A 23,131-nucleotide genomic window follows, 5' to 3' on the forward strand; every position below is an offset into this window, starting at 1 on the left:
GGAGGGAGGCGGGGCCTGGGTGGAGGGAGGCGGGGCCTGGGTGGAGGGAGGCGGGGCCTGGGTGGAGGGAGGCGGGGCCTGGGTGGAGGAGGGAGGCGGGGCTTGGCGGCAGGGGCGGGGCCAGGCTCACCAGGGCGGGATCCGCGCCGGGTTGTCCAGCTGCTTGAGGTTGAAGGCGTGCTTGGACACCTGCCGGACCTCCCCGTCCCAGGCCTGGACCTCCTGCTTGCGCGACGCCGAGTCGGCGGACAGCAGCGCCTCCACCGCGCTGGTCACCTGCGGGGCGCGGGACGCGAGCGTCAGCCAGGCCGGGCTCCATCGTGTGGGCAGCGCAGGAGGATCGGGGCCGGGGGCCGGGGCTGGGGCCGGGGCTGGGGCCGGGGGCCTAGAGGTCTGCGGATGGTGGTTCGAAGCCCCCCCATCCCCCCAGGAAAGTCTGGGAGACCCCTAGCGCCATTAGCCAGCAAAAGAGCGGAAGTGGGGCTCTGGTTCAAGTGGCTGCGCATCACACACACACACACACAACCCAACAGCAGACAACAGCGCAGGGCGGCGTGGAGGCCCCGAGTTCCAGCCCCGGCACGCTGCAGGGATGGGGGGACGCCGGTACCCGGTCGCGGACGATGTCCGGGAGGCCGCCCAGCCCGTCGCGGGCGATCTCCAGGTAATCCGGCAAAATGACAATCTTCACGTCCTCGTCGTATTCAAACCTCTCATCGGAGAGGTCGAACCCGCCTTCAACGCCTGGGGGGAGGGAGGGAGGAGTCGGCAGACCCGGCGGGTCTGTGTCTCTCACCAGACAGCACCCCCCCCCCCCCCCCCCCCCCCCCCCCCCCACTGATCCAATCCAGGGCTTCCGCAGCGAGCAGGCCAGGCCAGCCCAGCTCACGGAGACTTCACGGGGCTCACCAATAGCCAGCCGGGTGGGCTTCTTCCGGGGTGGGTCGCCAGTGCCGGAAGTGTTCTCCTCTTCTTTCTGCAATGGACAGAAGGGCAGGGTTGAAAGAGGGAGACAGAGTGGGTGGGCACAGCTGAAAGTCTGAAGGACACAAAATATTGGGTGAAAGAGCGGGGCACCAGTGCCTCACATCTGGCATCCTAGCTGCTCAGGGGGCTGAGCTCTGAGGATCATGGTTCAAAGCCAGCCTGGGCAGAAAAGTCTGTGAGATTCTGATCTCCAATGAACCAGCAAAAAAGCCGGAAGTGGGACTGTGGCTCACGTGGTTGGAACAGCGTCAGCTATTACCAACCAGCTCAAGGACAATGACTGGACATTGAGTTCAAGCCCCAGAACTGTCACAGAGAGAGAGACAGAGACAGAGAGAGAGAGAGAAGAGCTGGGCATCAGCAGTTCATTTCAGTCATCCTGGCTACTCAAGAGGCTGAGATCTGAAGATCGCGGTTCAAAACCAGGCCAGGCAGGAAAGTTCATGAGACTCTTCTCTCCAATAAACAACTCCAGAAAAGGTGGAAGTGGCGCTGTGGCTCAAGTGGTAGAGCGCCAGCCTTAAGCACAAAGCAGCTCAGGGACAGCGCCCAGGCCCTGAGTTCAAGGCCCAGGACCAGAAAAAGAAAAAAGATACCAATGGACAGTCAGACTCAAAATGAGCATCCTACCGCACGCCGGGTCCGCCGGAGGTGCAGATACACGCGCTGCCCCGTCTTGTTGAAATGTCTCTCCACATACTGCTTGCCGAAGCCCAGGAACGTGTTCATGCAGATATAGAGACCGCCATCGGACTCCTGGAGTGCAAGAAAGAAGGGAGGGAAGAGGAGGAGGGGATGAAATGCAGCCCAGTGGGGAAATGAACAACCTGGAATCAGACTGGTTCTCCAAAAGAACATTCATGATCTCCAATGCAGCCTGGCCCTGGCTGAATTTATTTAGCCTTTGGGGACCTGCTTCAGGGAAGGCTGACGTTCTCTCCCATTTCCCGAAGACCCTGAGAACATCTTCCCAGAACATGCTTCTTCCTTCTCGAGGAAGACTTTAGAGGCCACCAATACACAGGGGGCAAAAGATCCCAGAAAGTAAAATGGAGACAAAATACTGTACCCTTCCAGTATCATGAAGATAAGACCTGAAAGTCACATAACTCCTCCCAAATCAGTGACACCTAAGACAAATCCTATCTGATCTCTAGAATTCCGAAAGCCTGCCACGCTACTGAGGAGGCTGACAAATGAGGATCGCAGTTTGAGGCCAGCCGGGGCAAGAAAGTGTGAGACTTTTCTCCCGTGACCCACCAAAAAGCCAGACATGGAGTTGTGGCTCCAGTGCCAGCCTTCAGGGGGAAAAAAAAAAAAACACTCAGGCCCTGAGTTCAAGCCCCAGGACTGGTGCATGTATACACACACACACACTTAAAAAAAAAACTTTCCAGATGAGAGGTATCTGCACTACACTGGAAAACCATACATGTAAGCTGAGATGTCAACAGTCCAGATCTTTCCTTCACTACACCTGTAGGAGAGAACTGAGCCTTGGTCCACAGACTCCTGTCTCCTTCTCTCCACCCCGCCCCTCCTCTCCTGCTGCGTCTGGCTCTAAGAAGCAACCTTGTTTGGGGCTCACAGATAAACCTGAACTTGCTCTGATAAAGTCATGAAGTTCAGCATTGTGATTGTGTGTATGTGATTGTGTGTGTGTGTGAGAGAGTACTGGTCTTGAACTCAGGCTCTTGTGCTCTTGCTTGGTTTTTTCGATCACAGCTGGCGCTCTACTACTTGAGCCTTACCTCCAGCTCTAGCTTTGTGATGGTTAATTGAAGGTAAGAGTCTCCCGTCTCTGTGTGGGCTGGCTTTGAATTGAAATCCTCAGATCTCAGCCTCCTAAGTAACTCGGATTTACAGGACTGAGCCATAAACATCTAGCTACGGTCAGATTTTTTTCTTTCTGATCTTGGGGCTTGAACCCCATCTCTAAGAGCCTCTGTGCTCAAGGCTGGCACTCTACCACTTGAGCCACAGCTCTACTTCCAGCTTTTTGTGGTTAACTGGAGATCAGTCTCTGACAGATCTTCCTGCCCAGGAATGACTTGAACCACCATCCTCAGATCTCAGCCTCCTGAGTATGGCCAGGATTACAGGTGTGAGCTATCAGCGCCTGGCAAATCCAGCATTTTAAACCCACCAGTAACCCATCAGCCGCTCCGCTCACTGAAATTTCACCTACCTTAAAAGCGATGACTTTTTAGAACAATCTGGCAAACATTTGCTGAGATGGCTGGCCCACATACAATCCAAGAACAGGGAAAGGTCAGCGCCCACCAGGAATCAGCTCAAGAAGAGAAAATGGACCCTCTCCAAAGCTGCCCTGGACCTGGACCTTTGTCACAGAGTCAGGACCGTGGGACAGGGAATTGGTGACAGTAAGACTGGCCTGACATCCATGGCTTTGAGCAACAGGCATCCTCTTCCTGGAATCAAAGCCTTAGTGGCCTTGAAATTCTCTCTGCTGTGATATTAAAAATAGAGCATTGTGCAAAGCACTTCTTGGCCGGATCGATCTTTCTGAGCCCCTCCCTGCCGCTGCATCGCTCATGAACAAGCAGAGCAGTTGGGACCAGGAGGTCAGCTAACCTCTTCTTCCCATGAACTGCATTTGAAGATAATCAGATATGCAGGGGGGGGGGGGAGGGCTGTCCCAAAGCAACTAGGCCATCAAAAAAGACAAAGTCTCTGAAAGTTGCAAAACTGCTTTTTGGCCAGAAGCCTGTGGCTTACTCTGGTCACCTTAGCTATTCAAGAGGCTGCCATCTGAGGATCAAGATTTCAAAACCAGCCCAAGGCAGGAAAGTCTGTGACAAAAAATCTTATCTCTTGACTAGCCAGCAAAAAGCCAGAAGTCTGGGGGTGGCTCAAGTGGGAGAGCACCAACCTTGAGTGAAAAAGCTCAGGGGAGTGTACTGGAGGTGCTGAGCTCAATGACCTGTGTTGGCATACACAAAAACCAATCTTTTTTTTTTATTTAAAGCTGTTATTAACGGGGGCAGGGGGGAGTAAGTGGACATAGAAAAACCCACTTGTGCAGTGTTGCTTGGTGGTTGACACCTGTAATCCTACCTACTCAGGAGGCTGAGATCTGAGGACCACAGTTTGAAGTCCGCTCCAGGCAGAGGAGTCCTTAAAAGTCCAATTCACCAGCGAAAAGCGGGTGTAAAGGTGTGACTCAAGTGCTGGAGCATCAGCCTTGAGCAGAAAAAGCCAAGGGGGCAGGATGAAGCTCAGATTTCAAGCCCCAGGCCTTGCAAGAAAAGAAAACAACACCCACCTACTTCTACCCTCTACTAATCATGAAGGAAAACCTTGCCCTCCAGAGAGGCAGGGGGGGCAGCGATTAAACTCTTAGATATTGAGTTTCATCAAGGATCTGAAACCTTGGAGGCACAGGTCCTCTTTTACCTCTGCCCAAAACAAAACAACAACCACACACACACACACACAAAAAAAACACCACACCAGCACACTGTCTGCATCTCTGGGATGGAAGGCCAGCAAACCACAAAATGACAATGATAGTCCTGAATCCGGGCCCCACACCAGGCTGCTAACCTCGGCCTGGGGTGATGCATTCATGAAGACTTTCCACTCTGACTTGCAGTTTTCAGGCGGTGGTGGTGAGCTTGAGTCTGGCTTGAGCACCCGGGGCAGGGCCCAGGCTGGAGGGGAGGGGTGGGGAGGGGGGCGGGTCCCGATCCAGCCCTCTCAGGGCAGGCCTGGGGAGACGGGACTCCTGTTTGGGGGGGAGGGGAGGGGGGGGAATGGGAAGCAGGGCTGCGGGGAGGGAGGTGCATGTAGCAGGGAGTGGGCGGTGGCTTTTGTCTCAGACAAGAGTGGGAGCCGGCTGGGAAAAGGGCGGCTCAGCATCCTCAAAAATCAAATCAAATCTCTCTAGCAATACTTCCAAAGGGGGAACCCCCCCCCACACACCCCACCCCGGTCACCTTGATGGACGCGAAGGGGAAAGGAGGAGACGAGTGCACACTCACAATCCACTTCAGAGGGGAAATGACCCCTCCCTAGCACGGACGACCCACCTCCCCGCCCCCCCACCCCCACCCCCGGGCCCTCGAACTCCATCTTTCTCCCATCCAGTCTCGTTCTCAGCCCACTTCCAGACTAGGAGCTGCAGCCCCCGTTCCGTCATTCCTCCCTACCCCCAGCCCCGGCCCCGAACAGAGGGGAGTCGCCCCCTTTCCATCCACGCCAGACTACAAACCCCGGGGAGCCGTGCGCGGCGGGCAAAGCCAGCTCCCAGGTTTTTGCAGGGGGTCCCCCTGGGGGATGTAGTTCGCCGGCTGAGCGGCAAACCCTAACTTAGAACGGCACCGAGGGCAGAGGGGGACTACAATCCCCACAATGCGCCGCGACATTCGAGCGGGCGCGGCAGGGCGCGGAGGCCTCCGGGAGAGCAAGTCTCACGCCACGTCCGGGCTAATGAAAAGCAACGGAGCCAAGGAGCGTGCGAGACTACAAGTCCCACGATGCATCGCGGGGAGGCGGTGGCCCAAGCCTTGCAGGCCCCGGCAGAATGACCAGGGCGATGGAAGGAAGTCGTGGTCGCCGCGAGCATGGGGAAAGGGCTTACCGGCGTATCGAAGGAAAAGGCGCACTCGTCTTTGTGGACCCGGTCTCCAGCCTTGGGGACCCGGATCGTCGGCAATACTGACAGCAGCGCCTCCTCACTCAGCTCCGCCATGACACCGGCAGCAGCTTCTCCACACACACGGCGGCTCCCACCGTTCCCAGTCCCCCTCCCACCCCTGCTCTCCCGTCCAATCAGGGCTGCTCGCTCGGCGCGTGCGCTCAAGGCAAGACGCGCGAGAACGGCGGTTGACGTAGCCTGCTGACCGGCGCCCCGCCTCCTGCCCTACTCTTGGTTACCACCAATCAAGAGCGCTGCTTGTGTAAGTGACGGTCGTAAGGACCAATCAGGCGCTTCCGAGGCCAGCGTGCGAGTTGCCAGGTGGGGTCGGAGTTGCGGGAGCTGGGGACCCCGCCACGCCCCCAGCCCCGCCCCCCCGCGCAGTCCCTTCACGTGACTGCTGTTTAAACCCTCTGGGTTCTCGAAACTTTCCTGGTGACTCGACCCATTGGATTAAAAATAAACAAAAAGACCCATTTTCTGGGTATGTGAAAAGGCGCCCTCCGACGGGGCGGGGCTTGAGGGGTGTTTGGGTGATGGACAACCCCGTCAACGAATCGGGATTAAGATCTCTCCCTGCGGGAAAGCCGTCGGAACTGCCGTCTCCGGCCGCAGGTGTGCGCGGCGGCGGTAATGATTCACAGTGGCGGTGTCTCCCGAAGCCTCACGCACTCACGCACGCAGCGCGAACGAAAGTCCTCCGCGTCTCCCGGAGGGACGCGGCGGCGTCCCGCGAGCCGCGCTCGACACGCCCCCCGTCCGCCCCTGATTGACGTCCTCCCAGTCCAATGACTTCCGGCGTGGGGGAGGCGGGTCTTCCTCCACGGACCTATGAGCGCTGGCGTCGGGTCAGCCAATAAGACGAGGGCAGGGGGCGTGGCGGGAAGTTTGAAACTCGGACTCCGGGAGTTGAGGCTCGAGCTCGGGGGCATCTCAGGGGGGTCCCCCGGTAAGTGACTGGGGTGAGTGAATGGGAAAGGGAGGGAGCCCCGCAGGCCCCGCAGGCCCCGCAGGCCCCGCAGGCCCCGCAGGGGAGATCGTGTTGGAGATCGTCGCGAGTCGTTCGCGGCGGGGGAGGCCGGTGACGGGCGTCTCCCGTGTCGCTTCCCACAGGGTGGCCAGCGTCGACCCGCGTCGGGCCTCGGCCCTGCCCCGCTGCTCGCGGACATGGGCTCAGCCAAGAGCGTCCCGGCGACTCCGGCGCGGCCTCCGCCCGTCAACAAGCACCTGGCCCAAGTGGCGGACCCTCGATCGCCCAGCGCCGGCATCCAGCGCACGCCCATCCAGGTGCCCCGCCGCAGGAGGCTGCCTGCGATCTTGGGTTTTGGGCTGGAACACGTCTCTGTGTGTGTGTGTGTCCGGATTTGAACTCAGGGCCTGGGCTCTTTGTGCTCAAGGCTTTAGGGCTCTACCACTTGGAGCCACAGCTCCACTTCCGGTTTTCTGGAAGTTCCCTGGAGATCAGGCTCATGGCTACCCAGGCTGGCTTTGAACTGGGCTCCTCAGATCTCAGCCTCCCGAGTTGCTAGGATGCCCGGCGGGAGCCACCTGTGTCCAGCTTTAAAGCTTTCCTTGTGACTCGGGGTGGGCGCTCTACCACTTGAGCCACAGCTCCACCTCGAGCTTTTTGCCGGCTCCTTGGAGCTAGCCTTTTGGCTTTGTCTGCTCAGGATGGCTTTGAAGTAGGATCTTCTGATCTCACCCTCCTGGGTGTAGCTAGGATGACAGGTGTGAGCCACTGGGCCTGGGTGGATATTAGAGCATGAGTTGGAACACACACACATACACACACAGAGCCTTATTTTCTGCCTGGGATTGGCTGAATGTGGGAGGAGCCTGAGGAGGTCCCAGGGGACGAGGGGTGGGGGCACACCTACTCTGGCTTTGTGTGATCCTGGCAGGTGGAAAGCTCCCCACAGCCAAGCACACCATCGGGAGAGCAGCTGGTGAGCCCCAAGCAAGCTCAGGACCCTGATCCCCGCTCTCCCACCCTGGGCATCGCACGGACACCTATGAAGACCAGCAGTGTAGGTAAGGGCGGGGCCAAGGGATGCTCAGGAGACTGGCTCCTACATACTGTGTGTGTGTGTGTGTGTGTGTGTGTGTGTGTGTGTGTGTGTGTGTGTGTGTGTGTGTGTGTGTGTGTACACCAGTACTGGGGCTTGAACTCAAGATCTGTGCACTGTCCCTTAGCTCCCTTGCTCAAGGCGGGAGCTCTACCACTTGAGCCACAGCGCCACTTCGGGTTTTCTGGTGGTTCATGGGAGATCAGAGTCTCTCAGACTTTCCTGCCCAGGCTGGCTTTGAACCACGATCCTCAGATCGCCCAGGTTCTGAGTTCAAGTCCCACCACTCATCAAAAAAATACAAAAAATGAAAGTCACTGATCACGCCTCTCTTCTCCTCTAGACCCTGAGAGTCCAGTGATGAAGCAGCTGAGCGACATCTTTGAGACTGAAGCCTCCACTCCCCAGCCTCTGCCACAGCCTCCGTCCTCTGAAGTGGACTCACCTGGAGATGCTCAGCTAGCTCTAGCCGACCAAATGGGCTCTTGCAACCCACCCGAGCACTCCTCCAAACAGGACTTTCCCAAGGAGGAGAAGAAACAGCCCGCAGCAGCACCTGCGGCCAGCCAGAGCTCGGAGAAGCCAGCCAGAGACCACGAGACGGCCCAGAATTCAGGTTCAAGATCTAGAGGGATGACTAGGGATGCTGTTTGTGGCTGAGAATGAGAGGAATAAATAGGCAGCCCCTAAGTTTTTCAGTGTCAGTACAGGGGCTTGAACTCACAGCCTGGGTGCTGTCTCTGAGCGTTTTTCTTTACTTCTGCTCAACCACTTTGAGCCACACCTCTACTTCCAGCTGTTTCTGGTGGTTCATTGGAGATCAGAGTCTCTCAGAGTTTTCCTGCCCAGGCTGACTGAGAACCTCGATCCTCAGATCTCAGCCCCCTGAGTAGCTGGGATTATAGGCGTGCACTCTGGCACCTGGCTATCCACCCTCAATTTTGAATCTTTTCTTTAAACCCTTCCCTATTCTAGGTTCTAAGCGCAGTAGACGGAGGCCAAACAAGAAGGTTCTGGGGAGATCTCCCTTGACCGTCCTGCGGGATGACAACTCCCCCGGGACCCTGGCATCATCGAGACAGGTAAAGGAAGAGATGGGGGAAGCTTCTAGTAAGATACTGAACTGGTGGCGGGGAGGGGGCGCGGGGAGCTTTTGTTGTTGCCAATCCTGGGGCTTGAACCCCCAGCCTGGGCGCTGTCTCTTGAGCTTCTTTTGCTCAAGGCTGGCGCTCTACCACTTGAGCCACAGCTCCACTTCTGGCTTTGGGTGATTCATTGGAGACAAAGAACCTCATAGGTTTTCCCGCCCTCGATCCTCAGCTCTCAGCCTCCTGAGTAGCTGGGATTACAGGTGTGAGCTACAGGTGTGGGCCACCGGTGCCAGCCTTCATCTACTACCTTTTGCAGGGTAAACGCCCTTCTCCCCTAAGTGAGAATGTGAAGGATCTAAAGGAAGCGGCCATTTTGGGAACTAACGGAACCGGACGAGGATTGAAAAGCGGAGGGCGTGCATGGGAACAAAGCCAAGAGCATGAGAAGGAAAATCAGCATTTTGCTTTGGTGGAGAGCTAGGCCCGGCCTAGCACCTGGGCTGGGTTTGCCTAGGATCTGGTGATTTTTTTTTTTCTGGATCATTTTTTCCTTTCTTTGCTGGACGGCCTGAGGAAAGGCTGGGTTTTCATTCCTCCTCCACGACCTGCGCTGGGACTTGGCGTTTTATTGACTTGTTTTTCTTGTATATTAAAGGAAGTGATTTATTTTACATTTGATTTTAATTGTTTGGGTGCGCTGGGACTTGAACGAAGGGCCTAGGGCTTGTAGGGCACTTGAGCCGCACACCCACACTCAACCTAAAAGAAGCCATTTAAAATGATGCTTTAATAAAATCGACCTGGGGCTCAGAAGGAGGCTCGGTGGTAGAGTGCTCGCCTCGCATGCATGAGGCCCTGGGTTCGATTCCTCAGCACCACATCCACAGAAAAAGCCGGAAGTGGCGCTGTGGCTGAAGTGGTAGAGCGCCAGCCTTGAGCTGAAGAGCTGAGGGACAGCGCCCAGGCCCTGAGTTCAAGCCCCAGGACCCATTAAAAAAAAAAAAGAACCTCAAGGACTTTCCTGCCCACGCTGGCTTTGAACTGTGATCCTCAGATCTCAGCCTCCTGAGTAGCTGGGATTATAGGCATGCGCTACCATCCCCTGGCTTGAATACACTTTTGACCCAGCTCTGCTCAGCCTCCTTTCTCAGGCCTCCTTCCTTCCTCATTCTCTCTGCCACAGCCCCCCTCCCTTGCACACAACACCTTCTAGGGTTTCGGGGGGGGGGCAGGAAACAGAAGCCAAATGTCAGAAATCTCAGTGTATGCTACATTTTATTGGCCGGTGCTTCTGGAAAGAAAGGACCAAAAAAAAAAAAAGTTGGAAAAAGGAGGATCAAGATCCTAGCGCTGACTCAAGTCCTATTCATGAGTCTAGACAGAGGCCGTGACTCAGGGAACATTCTAGATTCTTAGGGGCCGGGAACTTCACCCGCAGAGCCCTGGGAGAGCGGCATTGTCCTGCCACTTGATGGGAGAGCCTGGGAGGCCAGTGGAGAGGAGGCCCGGGGACCAGAGGCCGAGGAGGAAATAGGCCAAGATGGTTTCTTACTGTCCTTCCCCCAGAGAAAGCAGCTTGGTGGATTTCCGCCCCCTGCCGCACAGAAATCCCAAAGAGATGGCGTCCCGGCCTTTAATCTCTTTCCTCCCAGCCTCCTCAGTTCCAGATTTTGAGGAAGCTGTCCCAGGACCCGGTGGCCACAGCCATCCCGTCGGCTGTGACCCCCAGACAGCTGACTCTGTTGTCATGGCCGGAGAGGACGCCTGAGGAGGGAAAGATGGCAGCAGCTGGAGTGTGGGGCTGGGCTGGTGGCCCTCGGCACCCAGAGGCCCCTGAGGGTCTGAAAAAAGGGTCAGCCACAAGAGAAGGGACTTCTCTTTGAAGCCGATTTGGCCGTGTAAGACATGGGTTAGTCCCGTGGCTCCTGCCTGTAATCCCAGCTACCCAGGAGGCTGAGATGTGAGGATCAAGATTCCAAGCCAAGTCCTGTGAGACAAAAAGAGTCTGGTTTCCCACGGTGTCCTGCTCGAACTGGCTCTCAGCCTCCTGAGTAGCTGGGATTACAGGTGGAGCAGCAGTGCCCGGTAGAAAGCTCTCCTTGAGTCTGCTCAGTACCCCAGCATCCTGAGGCATCTGGTATAATCCGAGCAAGGTCCACAGATCTGGCGGTGACGCCAGAATCAGGGGTAACCCAAGGCTCCTAGAAAGCCTGCTTTGAGCTCCGGGGGTGATGTCTGAGAATGCTGTGTCTGGAGATGGAGTTCATCTAGTAATTAACGACCAGCGAAGCCAGGCACCTGTGCACACGCCTGTAATCCCAGCTACTCAGGAGGATCGTGGCTCACAGACAGTGCAGGCAGGAAAGTCCGTGAGACTCTCTTCCATTGAACCAGCAAAAGGTGGAAGTGGCGCTGTGGCTCAAGTGGTAGAGCGCCAGCCTTGAGCAGAAAAGCTCAGGGACAGCACCCAGGCCCTGAGTTCAAACCTCAGGGCTGGCACCAAAAAAAGCAATGACAGGGTTCCCCTAAATCAAAGGAGGGGAGACTGGGCGGGGAGGGAGGGGGCCTTACCCACGCGCTCACACTTCATGGAGTCCCACACGTTGCAATTGAAGTCATCATAGCCCGCAAAGAGCAGGCGACCGCTCAGCGAGAAGGCCACGGACGTGATCCCGCAGATGATGCTCTCGTGGGCGTACGTGGTTAGCTCCTGGTCAGCGCGCAGGTCGAACAGACGGCAGGAAGCGTCGTCGGAGCCCGTGCAGATGGCCTCTCCGTTGGGGAAGAACTGAGGCCCGGAGGGGAGGATCAGGGCTGAAGGCTGGAGTCCCAATTCCTCTCCCTGGCCAGTCTCTTCTGTGTGTGTGTGTGTGTGCGCGTGCGCGTGGGGCTTGAACTCAAGGCCTGGGCACTGTCTCTTAGCTGTTGTACTCCAGGCTGGTGCTCTACCATTTGAACCACGTCTCCACTTCCAGCTTTTTGGCGACTCATTGGAGATTCAGTCTCAGGGACTTGTCTACCCCGGCTGGCTTCCTATCAGAATCCTCAGATCTCAGCTTCCTGAGTGGCTGGGATTACAGGCGTGCCCACCAAAGCCTACCCTCAAGCGTGGGTAACAATCATCTCGGCCAAGTTGCCAGGTGGGGTACCAGGGTTGCCCCAGAGCCCTATGAGACAGAAGTATCTAGAATCCTGGTAACTTCTGGGGCAAGCCCCAAAGTGATCCAAGTGGCCTTACAAGGAATATCAGCTATGGGGGAAAATGGGTGTGAATTTGGGTGTTGGTGGTCACACCTGTAATCCCAGCTACTCAGGAGGCTGAGATTTGAGGATTATGGCTCAAAGCCAGTGTGGGCAGGAAAGTCTGAGACTCTTATCACAGACCAGCAAAAGTCAGAAGGGGAGCTGTGGCTCAAGTGGTAGAGCACCATCCTTGAGCAAATAAAAGCTCAGGCACAGTGCCCAGGCCCTGAGTTCAAGTCCCAGGACCAGCATGGGGGAAAAAAAACCACACACACACACACAGACAAGAAAAAGCTCAATTGGGCACCAATGGCTCTTCTCAGGATCACAGTTTGAAGTCAGCCTGGACAGGAAAGACCATGTGACGCTTGTCTCCAATGAACCACCAAAAACCTGCAAGTGGAGCTGTGGCTCTAGTGGTAGAGCGCCCGCCTTGAGCAAACAGAGTCACAGCATGCACACACCGAGTTTAAGGCCCAGGAACCCCCCTTCCACACACACAGAACGTACTCTAAAATCCTTAACTCCCCAGCCAGGCACCGGCGGCTCCCGCCTGTCATCCAAGCTACTCAGGAGGCTGAGCTCTGAGGATCGTGGTTTGAGGCCAGTCTCAGGGACTTTCCTGCCTGGGCTGGCTTTGAACCACAATCCTCAGAGCTCAGCCTCCTGAGTGGCTGGGATGACAGGCCTGGCTTACGAGACTAAGGAACAGTGCCTGGGCCCTGAGTTCGAGTCCGTGGGAGGGTGTGTGGGGTTTGGGGGTGGCACTCACACAGATGGCGTTGATGTCCGACTCGTGGCCGGTGAAGGTCTGGCGACATGTCCCCTCGCGCACGTCCCACAGTTTGGCGGTGGCGTCGCAGGCCCCCGAAATGAAGAGCTTGTAGTCGGGGGACACGGCCAGACTCATGCAGTCCCCCGTGTGCCCCACAAACACGGTCTTCTGCTGTCCCGTCTCGATGTCCCAGAGGGCGCTGCGGGCGGGGAGGAAGGCGGTGAGGAGAACGACCCCACGGGCCTGGCTCGGGGTGTCACTTCCCAGCCCTGGCACCCCAACTTTCAACCCTTACCACGTTGTGTCTCCTGAGCTGGTCACGATGTTATTGTCATCCAAGAAGCGGCAGCAAGACAGATAACCTAAAGGACAGTGTCTCTGCGTGAGGACACAGGGTTTCTTTATTTGTCCCCCTCCTAGGATTTGAACTCAGGACCTGGGATGCTGAACTTGAGCTTTTTTTTTTTTTTTCAAGGTTGGCGCTTTACCACTTGAGCCACGGCTCCACGTCTGGCTTTTTCTTTTGCTGGCTCATGGGAGATTAAGAGTCTCACAATCCCTTCCAGGCCGAGGGCCTGGCTTCACATCACGATCCTCAGATCCTATGGCCCCCCGGAGTGGCTGGGATTACAGGTGGCTGGGATTACAGGCGGGTGGCGCGGTGCTCTTACCGGTGTGAGCCGAGAGCTCCCGGCTGACCTTGACATTCCCCTCTCGGGATTTGAGGTTATAGATGGAGCACATGTTGTCCAGCCCGCCGCAGGCCACGAAGTTCCCGGATGGAGCGTACGCACAGGTCATTACCCAGGAGGAGCGCAGTGGGATGGCGTGAACCTGCAGAGGGGAACGTGAGCTAGCTCCAGGGTGGACCGGCAGGGGTTGGGCATTGGGGGGGGATGGTATGACAGGATGGGGGGGACAGGGTTGGCACCTTGTTGGTGGTATACGTGTCCCACACAATCAATTTCCCGTCCTGCGACGCGCTTACGAGCAGCCTGGGGAGAGAGCACCCCCAGTCACGCCCCCCCCCCCCCCCCCCCCACACTCCCCCTCCCTTCTAGAACCTTCTCCGGCCTCACTTGGAGTCGGTGGCCCAGTGCATGGCATAGATCTTGGCCAGGTGACCCCTGAGCGTCCGCCGGGTCCGCATCTGGATGCGGCTCACGACCTCAAGGCCAGACACCAGCTGCAGAGAAAGTGGGGTGTCACAGGCCGGGGGGGGGCCCGGACGCCAGGATGAGACCCCCCCCACCCTCCTGGTAGGACTTGGATGGCTGGTTCGCTGGTGACAGATTGCACCATGGGACAAATAAAGGCTCCCATCCTCGCTCAAGGTCAGCCTGCCCTTGAACTTGAGGAGAAAGGCGCATGCGTGGCCTGCTCAGGCCACAGGGGCTTGCTTTTTCTTCTCTGTCTCTTTGTGCCAGTCTGGGGCTTGAACTCAGGGCCTGGGCGCTGTCCCTCAGCTCTTCAACTCAAGGTAGGCGCTCTACCACTTGAGCCACAGCGCCACTTCTGGCTTTTTCTGCTTCTGTGGTGCTGAGGAATCGAACCCAGGGCCTCATGCATGCGAGGCAAGCGCTCTACCACTGAGCCACCTGCCCAGCCCCACTTGATTTGTTATCTTGAGTAAATTATTCATCTCTAAGTCCAACTCCTCCAGGTGAGCCATGAACTTTATCACAGATCGATGGTTGTCTGAACATTATCGATATAGTTGCATAAAACTATATAGTAGACTTATATACATGTGAGAATTAAATTATACAAATCACTTCTACTATTTCAACTATAGGAATGTTGCTATATATATTTTTCCCCTGACCAGGCCCAGGAATCGAACTGAAGACCTCACACTCGGTCAGCTTACCTTGCTCTGCTGGCACTCTACCACTTGAACCACGCTCCATTCCCAGCTTTGTGCTGGCAAATTGGGAGATGGAGTCTTGAGGACTTTCCTACCCAGAGCTGGCTTCAAACCCCAATCTTGATCTTATCCTCTTGAGTAGCTGGGATTAAAGGCATGAGCCACTGGCACCTGGCTGTTTCATGAACTTAACTTTTGTGTGTGTGTGTGTGTGTGTGTGTGTGTCAGTACTGGGGCTTGAACTCAGGTTTTTAAACTGTTGTTTGGCTTTTTAAAAAATTAAGGCTGTTGCTCTACTGCTTGAGCTACACTTCCAGTTCTGGCTTTTTGCTGGTTCATTGGGGATCAGAGTCTCCTGGACTTTCCTGCCTGGTCTGGCTTTGAATCATGATCCTCAGATCTCAGCCTCCTGAGTAGCTGGGATGACAGGTCCGAGCTGTCACCCAGTTTAGCTCATATTAATATATTTAATGGGGTCTAAGACGCCATCACTGAGTCTAAGAAGCACCATCTTCTAATCACCACGGAAAAGAAGAAAGACTCAGGTGCCAGTGGCTCAGACCTGTAACCCCAGCTACTCAGAAGGCTGAGATCAAAGCCAGCCCAGGCAGGAAAGTCCAGGAGACTCTGACCTCCAATAAAACAAACAAAAACAAACAAAAAGCCAGGAGTGGCGCTGTGGCTCAAGTGGTAGAGCGCTAGCCTTGTGCAAATCTGGCTCAGTGACAGAGCCCAGGCCCTGAGTTCAAGCCCCAGGACCAGTATCAAAGAGAGAGAGAGAAGAGGGGGAGGGAGGGAGGGAGGAAGGGAGGAAGGAAAGGAGGGAGGGAGGGAGGGAAGGAAGGAAAAACCACCAATTAAGTGGTGATGTAAACCATCATCCAGCAACAGATACACCTTGATTTCAGAGACATACACATCTGCAGGGCGCCGGTGGCTCACACCTGTAATCTTAGCTCATCCAGGAGGCTGAAACTTGGAAAACCTTAATTCAAAGCCAACCTGGGCAGCCAAGTCTGCGAGACTCATTTCTCCAAGCCACCAGCAAAATGTCGGACAGGAGGCATGGCTCAAGTGGTAGAGCACCGGCCGGGAGCAAACAAGCCAGAAGGGCCCTTCTGTACGGACCTTCTCCCCGCTTCCAGGTGTCTTTCCCAGGAAGGTGTGGGGGGGGGGAGGTTGGTCTCTCACAGAAAGTTGTTGAAGTCATTCATTCCCAGCTTTCTTCCCCGCCCCCCTTCCCCCCTCCCAGCCTCAGGGCCAGAGATAAAAGGGGGGGGCTCACCTCAGCCAGGGTGCTATCTGCGCAGGCTTTCCTGGCTTCCTGGGGGGGGAAGCAGCCTTCAGGGGTGGGGGGTACAGTAGTGGGGGGGGATGCTTGTGTCTCAAATCGGAGGCCAAATTCCCCAGGCGCTTGGAGGTGGGGGAGAGGGAGGAGGGGGTCTCTAAGGAATTACTGGAGCCCTCCCCCTCCCCCCCCACGCTGTCTCCCCTGAAGACTTCCAATCTGTTTCCTGGGGGGGGTGGAGGGGTCCCCATTGGGAGCTTGGGGGGGCGGTTACTGAGATCTGTTTCTTGAGCTGTTCGGCTTCCTGCCTCAGTTGCTCCATCTCCCCCATGGCGGACGGGTCCAGGGGTGCCTTGCACTCCTGCCAGAACACACACGGGGCGGGGGAAACAGAGCCCTTCATGTAGCAATCCCTTTTCTTTGCTTGGGTGCCCGTCCTGAGGTTTGAACTCAGGGCCGGAACACTGCTCCTGAGCTTTTTCTGTCCAAGGCTGGCGTTCTACCACTGGAGCCATAGCTCTATGTTTTCTGGGGGGCGAGGGGGGGCGGCTCTTTGGAGATAAGAGCCTCACAGACTTTCCTCCCCAAGCTGGCCTCCAAGTTCAATCCTCCAGTCTCAGCCTCCCGAGTTTGCTGGGATGACAGGCAGGACCCCCCAGAGTTGGGGGAATTATCTTACCAGCCACATTTCTACAGTCTTGGGGGGCTCCTTCACCCCTCCCTGCTCCTGGACACAGTCCCAAGCACCCAGCTCTAAGCCCTCCCCGCAGCCCTGCCACCCCAGGGCAGAGCTGGGGCAGGGGCGGGGAGACCCAGCTCCCACTTACTTGGGTTCTAGCTGGATGTCTCCCCGATTTCCAGCTCCGATTCCTCAGTGTCTCTTTGCAGCGGCAGCTGGGAGGCCGCCGAGGTCCCCGCCTGGCCTGGGGAGGGAGCACCCCAATAACCACACCCCACGTTAAGCAAATGAAATCAGCCAGCAGGGGTGGGGAGGGGAGGGCAGCAGGAGAGGGGGGGAAGGGGGGGTGGGCTGGAAGGGGGAGGGGGAGAGCCCTCTACAATTGGCAGAGATCAGAGCATCAAACTAAGCCGTGAGGATTACAGCCTGGGGTTGGGGTGTGTATGGGGGGGCAGCAGAGAGGCACAGGCCTCCCCCTCCCTCGCGACCCCCTCCCCCTCTCCCCTGCCACCTTGGTCCTCACTCTGGTCATGAATTTGGCTTTCAGGGCTTGCTCAGGAATCAGGGAGGTGGTAGTGATAGGTGAATGGGGTCTGCACCCCAAATTGTGACACACACCCCCCTCCATGATGGAGGGGAAAGAAGGCCTAGAAATCCAGGAGGGATTAGAAGAGACTGAATTGGATAATCCTTCTGGACAAACTCTAACCAGCTGCCCCCCTGGGCTTGATCCTGGGGTGTTGGGGGGGCTGGTGGTGGTAGGGAGGAGTAAAGGGGGGGCAGAGGGGAGGGGAGGAGGGGTGAGAGACACTGGTCACCTCCCCCAGCTTTGGAGAGAGAAAAGGATTACAAAGGAAACCCAGCAAAGCCTGGCTCCCAGGATTCACAGCGGGAACCCCAAAGGGTTCAAGGCTGCCCCTTCTAGCCAAAGTCAGCAGAGGGGAGATGGACAGAAAGGAGGCCCAGGGAGCCATTGTGAGGGGGGGGGGAGAGATCCATCCATCCATTTGCATGCGGGAGCAGGTGCTTGAGATTTCCCTGACAAATCACAGACTCCAGTGACACTTCCCGCCCCTGGTGGCGACACCGAAGGACACCTGTCCCCTCCCGGGTGAGCCACAGAAAGCACAGACACACCAGAGTGAGGCTGTTCAGGTCTTTAGTGCAGAGATTGGCAGAGCGAATAAAAATGATTTGTCGTGTGCAGGTGCTGGGATTTGAACTCAGGGCCTGGACGCTGAACACTTGAACCACACCACAACTCTACTCCCGTGGTGTGCTTAGTGCAGACAAGAGTCTCACAGACTGGGCCTCCGGCTGTGATCCTCAGATCTCAGCCTCCTGAGTAGCTGGGATGACAGCCACCAGCACCAGGCTAAAAGTTCACGCCATCGGCCTCTTTCCCCCCCTCCTCTCCTTTGTCATTTCTTCCCTAGGGAGGTGTCATGTCTGTCTGTCCAAGATCTGTCAGTCTGGGGGGGGGGCCGGGCCCCAGAAGCGCTGGGTGACATCCAAGCGGTGTTTGATGAGGGCAGATCTGAGAGATTCCCAAGATGGCGTCCTGCTGGATGCTTCTCATGGGTCCTTCTCCGGCTTGCGAGGCCCAGGACCCGTGCAGCTGGCTCGGCCACTCACAGCTCCTCTCGGGCCCTCCGTGGCTCCGCATTTGTTTCTTGCACACGTTGAAGTTTGTGGCTGGGGGGTTCTGGGAAAGGGTCTCTGCCTGGCGTTTCCTCCTCCTCCTCTTTCTCCTCCTCTTCCTCCTTTAGCTTCTGCAGCAATTCTTTGGCTTCTGTCCACTCCTGCGGGGTGAAGGAGAATCTGGCCCACGTGCCCACCCGGCTGAGGCGCCTGCCTGCCCCCATTCCCACCGTCCTCCCCTGCTCCTCCTCACCTGCTCCCGGTGCTCGGGGGCCCACGTGTGCCACAGCGCCAGGGCGCAGCGCCGACCGCGGGTCACGGCCCACACCCCGTGGGGATTGTCCCCGCCGGAGCTGAAGGCCACCAGGCGACCGCAGCGGGGGCGAACCTGAGCCTGGGAGTGGGCAAAGGCCACACTTACTCTTATTATTGGTGCCAGTCCTGGGGTTTGAACTCAGGGCCTGGGTGCCGTCCCTGAGCTTTTTTCCTTCAAGGCTGGAGATCTACCACTGGAACCACAGCGCCACTACTGGTTTTCTGGTGGTTCATTTGGAGATCAGAGTCTCCTGGACTTTCCTGCCTGGGCTGGCTTCGAACCCTGATCCTCAGATCTCAGCCTCCTGAGGAGCTGGGATGACAGGCGTGAGCCACCAGCACCCAGCTTCCTTCCCAACCTTCAATTCAGGAACATTCCTGAATTGTGTCATTCCTTTTGCCCATTTTTAGGCTGTGATGCATCTCTAGAAATTTCCATAAGACAGGAATAAACTTATTACTTATTAATACTCATGAATTATTGATTATGTATTAATATTACTTATTAATACTAGGCATCCAGATTGGAGGCCAGTCCATGAGACTCTTTTATTGGGTCAGTCGTGGGGCTTGAACTCTGGGCCTGGGCGCTGTCCCTGATCTTCTTTTGCTCAAGGCTGGCGCTCTAACACTTGAGCCACAACGCCACCTCTGGTTTTCTGGTGGTTCACTGGAGGTAAGAGTCTCACAGACTTTCTTTGCTCAGGCTGGCTTTGAACCATGATCCTAAGATCTTAGTCTTCGGAGTAGCTAGGATGACAGGCTGAGCCACTGGTGCCCAGCTACTAATATCCTGCTTTTTGATTGATGTTGAGATGGGGGGTTCACTTTGTAGCCCAGCAAGTAGCTGAGACTACAGGCCTCACCGCAGCACCTGCTGTACAGCCTCTCCTTTAGGAGATGAGCCAAACCCAATCCGCCACGGCAGGGTCTGCGGGGAGGAATTTAGACATCTCCCAGGGGGCTAGAAAATGTCTGCCAGCTGGGCACCGGTGGCTCACACCTGTCATCCCAGCTACTCAGGAGGCTGAGATCTGAGGATCGCGATTCAAAGCCAGCCTGGGCAGGAAAATCCATGAGACTCTGATCTCCAATAAACTACTCAAAATCAGAAGTGGCGCTGTGGCTCAAGGGGTAGAGCACCCGCCTTAAGCTGAAGAGCTGAGGGACAGCGCCCAGGCCCCGAGTTCAAGCTCCATGACCAACACAAGAAAGAAAATGTCTGCCAACAGCCAGCAGACCAGGACATGTAGAGAGGCAGGAGGAAAGGGGTTAAGATGACCCAAGCTATTTTCCTGCATTTGCCTCTGGAAATCTGCTTTGAATCCTGAGCTCAGCACTGAGCCCTCTTGTCATCCCTCCAACCACCCCTACACCCCCCACCACAGCCCCACCCCCTCAACACCCACACCCCAACCCCCCTACCGTGACAGTGAGCGCGTTGGGCTGCGTGAAGAACAGGTCCCCCCCTTTAAAGTCATCGTTGAGGTAGAGAAGGCCACTGCGGAGAAAACAGGCAGCCATGAGCCAGGCACTGGTGCACACGCCTGTAATCCCAGCTACACAGAAGACTGAGATCTGAGGACCCAGGCTCAAAGCCAGCCTGGGTGGGAAACTCTGCCAGACTGGGACTCTGATCTCCAAGGAACCACCAAAAAGCCGGAAGTGGCGCTGTGGCTCAAGCGGCAGAGCGCTAGCCTTGAGCAAAAGAAGCTCAGGGACAGCACCCAGGCCCTGAGTTCAAGCCCCAGGACCAGCACCAAAATAATAATAATAATACTGATAGTAATAGCAGCAGCAATGAGATCCTGTGCCCTTCCTATCCACTGTCAGACCCGGCAGGGCACCACCCACCTGTAGTCTCGGTAGGTGTAGGCTGGGGGCTCTGGCCAGCACTCCCCGGTGTCGGGGTCCAGGACACAGTTGTCTGCGTGGACAGGGTGGCTCAGATCCATGCGCTGATCTTGCTCCCCTAGGACGCAATGGGGTGGGGTGACGTTCTATGTGTTTCCCCCTCGTCCCCTCCAGCTCCTGGGGTCTCCTTTGGGCAGGACAGGCAGTGTGGAGACTCGCAAAGACTTGGGGGGCCGGGATCGGGGCGGCGGGGGTCCCATTACCTTCGACGGCACTGCGGCACACCAGGTGGGTGAAGGAGAGGTGCAAGGGTCGCTCTGGGGAGAAGTAGGCCTGCGTCACCTTCCTCACGCGCTCACCCGCTTCTAGAAGGAGCCTTACGCCCTGGCTTCCCACACTCCCCGCCCTGGCCAGCTGGGGAAAGAAGGCAGACACTGGAAGGGGGGTCCCAGCCTCTATTTTGTCTGCTGTCTCCACTGCCTTCCACCCTTTGTGTGTGCCGGTACTGGGGCTTGAACTCAGGGCCTCAGCGCTGTCCCTCAGCTCTTCAGCTCGAGGCTGGCGCTCTACCACTTGAGCCACAGTGCCACTTCTAGTTTTCTGTGGATTCACTGGAGATCAGTCTCATGGGCTTTCCTGCCTGGGCTGGCTTTGAACTGGGATCCTCAGATCTCAGCCTCCTGAGTAGCTGGGATGACAGGTGTGCGCTACCACACCCGGCTACCTGATCTCCCCCCCATCAACCCAGCTGTCCTTTCCATCCAGTAGGTCTGTGACAATATCTAGGGCTCCAGATCAGGGTCACCCCCTTCCCCAACCCAAGGATGGGACCCCAGTATCCTCAGTCCTGGGAAAATTCCTCCACAGACCCCTGGGCCCACTCTCCCCTCCACCCCCAGGCCAAGCCAAGGGGGGGGCGCCTCGTCTCACCTGGGCCGCCTTCAGCACCGTGAGCCCCTCGAAATACTCATGGGGGGTGTGGGGGGACCGGCGACCACGGTAGCCAGACCTGGCTCCAGCCCCAGCCGCGTCCTAAACAGAGAGGAAGTTCACCCTAGGGGTACTTGGCCAGCCCACCTCACTCCCCACAAGGCTGGGAGACACTCCCTCCCCCCACCCCCCGATGATGCTGGAAGCTTTTTTTGGTCGATTATGGGGCTTGAACTCTGGGCCTGAGCCCAGAGCTGTCCCTCAGCTCTTCAGCTCAAGGCTGGTGCTCTACCACTTGAGCCGCAGCGCCACTCCCGGTTTTCTGGTGGTTTCTCGGCAATAAGAGTCTCACAGATGTTCCTGCCCGAGCTGGCTTTGAACCGTGATCCTCAGATCTCAGCCTCCTGAGGAGCTGGGATTGCAGGCGGGAGCCACTGGTGCCCAGCTAAACATTTGTATTAGCATATATAGCTACGCAAGGGGAGGGTTGATTTTTTGTTGTCGGTCCTGGGGCTTGAATTCTGGGCCTGCCGCCGTCCCTGAGCTATAGTGGAGCGACGGGGCCCTAAGTCAGGGAAGAGTTCACTTCTTTTTGGACAACGTCCCCTCCTTCCTTCGCTCTCTTCCTAGTGAATTTTTCCAGACAGCCACTAGAGGGCGCTCCAGGCCCCAGCAGACATGGAGGACGGGGCCTTCCACTAGGCTTTCTGTCTTCCCTCTTCTCTCTCTCTAGTATTATACATAACATTTACAATATACATATTATGCATACACGATATAATATATAGTACTAGTATTATATGCTTATATAGTATTATACACTAGTATATATTATGTGCTATATAATATATATGTATGCATATATATAATACATATTATATATGTAATATAATGTAATGTACTATGTATGTACATATACACATATAACATGTAATATATACTAGTGTATACATATATTACATGTTATATAATATGCATATAAAATGTCATGTTATATGCATATATTATTACATATTATATTATGTACAGTATATACTATATGCTGTATATAGTATGTTATATATCATATACACTAGTGCATATAATACTAGTATATGGTGTATAGTATATATACATAACACGTTGTATTTATATAATACATATTATGTATATTACATAATATGCACATAATGTATATTTTATATATTGTGTATTATACATTACGTGCATATATATAAAACACATACTATGTGATTTAAACATGTAATTTCATATATAATATGAATATATGTATAATTATCGATACTAAATATTAATATGATGTATATTACATTCATCACATACAGTATACAATTAGCTCAATATACTATATAATGTATATGTCATTCTATCTCGAGAATATATGATGATGTACATCATTTTTTCCCTTCCTCTTTAAAGTCTGCGGCGGCATCTGCCGAAGCCAGCAGGCTGCTCAGATCCGTCTCCTGAGAAGCTGGTATTACAGGCATGAGCCACCAAGGCCCGGCGCTGTTGGCTGTGTGGGGACGCGGGTCTCTCTGTGGCCAATGCTGCCCTCGGCCTCCTAGGTAGCTGGGATTAGAGCAACGTCCGACACACCCCGCAGCACCCTGGGCCGGGCCGCAGCACCCCGGGATGAGCCGCAGCACCCCGGGATGAGCCGCAGCACCCCGGGATGAGCCGCAGCACCCCGGGATGAGCCGCAGCACCCCGGGCCGGGCCGCAGCACCCCGGG

The 23,131-nt window shown here is 55.9% G+C and overlaps 4 protein-coding genes across 8 annotated transcripts in view; 1 reads left to right on the forward strand and 3 right to left on the reverse strand.

The window, feature by feature from the left end:
• The window catches only part of Usp5 (ubiquitin specific peptidase 5 (isopeptidase T)), a 17,518-nt gene extending 11,767 nt beyond the window's left edge, over window positions 1-5,751 (reverse strand). For both annotated transcript variants that reach the window (XM_013023630.1, XM_013023629.1), the window contains exons 1-5: window positions 5,591-5,751; window positions 1,618-1,743; window positions 910-976; window positions 611-744; window positions 131-276 (exon numbers count right to left, since the gene is read on the reverse strand). In XM_013023630.1, coding sequence (XP_012879084.1) covers window positions 131-276; window positions 611-744; window positions 910-976; window positions 1,618-1,743; window positions 5,591-5,701 — 584 coding nt within the window. In that variant the 5' untranslated portion in view covers window positions 5,702-5,751. The remainder of the gene's footprint in view (window positions 1-130; window positions 277-610; window positions 745-909; window positions 977-1,617; window positions 1,744-5,590) is intronic.
• Window positions 5,752-6,029: 278 nt separating this feature from the next.
• Cdca3 (cell division cycle associated 3) lies at window positions 6,030-9,475 on the forward strand. Of its 3 annotated transcripts, none has more exons than XM_013023645.1 (6): window positions 6,030-6,596; window positions 6,761-6,934; window positions 7,549-7,678; window positions 8,057-8,329; window positions 8,689-8,795; window positions 9,121-9,475. In XM_013023645.1, exons 2-6 carry the CDS (start codon window positions 6,815-6,817, stop codon window positions 9,283-9,285), a joined length of 795 nt encoding a protein of 264 aa, XP_012879099.1. In that variant the 5' UTR covers window positions 6,030-6,596; window positions 6,761-6,814; the 3' UTR covers window positions 9,286-9,475. The 3 variants fall into 3 exon arrangements, with proteins under 3 accessions (XP_012879099.1, XP_012879100.1, XP_012879101.1); XM_013023646.1 differs by having other exon boundaries at window positions 6,030-6,277; XM_013023647.1 differs by having other exon boundaries at window positions 6,030-6,262.
• An 896-nt stretch (window positions 9,476-10,371) lies between these two features.
• On the reverse strand, window positions 10,372-17,010 carry Gnb3 (guanine nucleotide binding protein (G protein), beta polypeptide 3). 2 transcript variants are annotated; one of them, XM_013023640.1, is made up of 10 exons: window positions 16,805-17,010; window positions 16,252-16,338; window positions 15,975-16,013; window positions 13,902-14,008; window positions 13,754-13,817; window positions 13,494-13,656; window positions 13,118-13,184; window positions 12,820-13,021; window positions 11,388-11,592; window positions 10,372-10,568 (listed from the first exon to the last, which is right to left on the reverse strand). In XM_013023640.1, the coding sequence occupies exons 2-10, from the start codon at window positions 16,306-16,308 to the stop codon at window positions 10,462-10,464; spliced, it is 1,011 nt and encodes a 336-aa protein (XP_012879094.1). In that variant the 5' UTR covers window positions 16,309-16,338; window positions 16,805-17,010; the 3' UTR covers window positions 10,372-10,461. The 2 variants fall into 2 exon arrangements, with proteins under 2 accessions (XP_012879094.1, XP_012879093.1); XM_013023639.1 differs by having other exon boundaries at window positions 11,376-11,592.
• A 947-nt stretch (window positions 17,011-17,957) lies between these two features.
• P3h3 (prolyl 3-hydroxylase 3) overlaps window positions 17,958-23,131 on the reverse strand; it is a 12,948-nt gene continuing 7,774 nt past the window's right edge. Inside the window, exons 6-11 of the mRNA XM_013023635.1 lie at window positions 21,397-21,498; window positions 20,730-20,880; window positions 20,467-20,584; window positions 20,038-20,113; window positions 18,551-18,691; window positions 17,958-18,458 (exon numbers count right to left, since the gene is read on the reverse strand). Of these exons, the coding sequence (XP_012879089.1) occupies window positions 18,288-18,458; window positions 18,551-18,691; window positions 20,038-20,113; window positions 20,467-20,584; window positions 20,730-20,880; window positions 21,397-21,498 (759 nt within the window). The 3' untranslated portion in view covers window positions 17,958-18,287. The remainder of the gene's footprint in view (window positions 18,459-18,550; window positions 18,692-20,037; window positions 20,114-20,466; window positions 20,585-20,729; window positions 20,881-21,396; window positions 21,499-23,131) is intronic.

This window comes from Dipodomys ordii, unplaced genomic scaffold (genome assembly GCF_000151885.1).
Source record: "Dipodomys ordii isolate 6190 unplaced genomic scaffold, Dord_2.0 Scaffold69, whole genome shotgun sequence".
Classification (NCBI taxonomy): Eukaryota; Metazoa; Chordata; class Mammalia; order Rodentia; family Heteromyidae; genus Dipodomys; species Dipodomys ordii.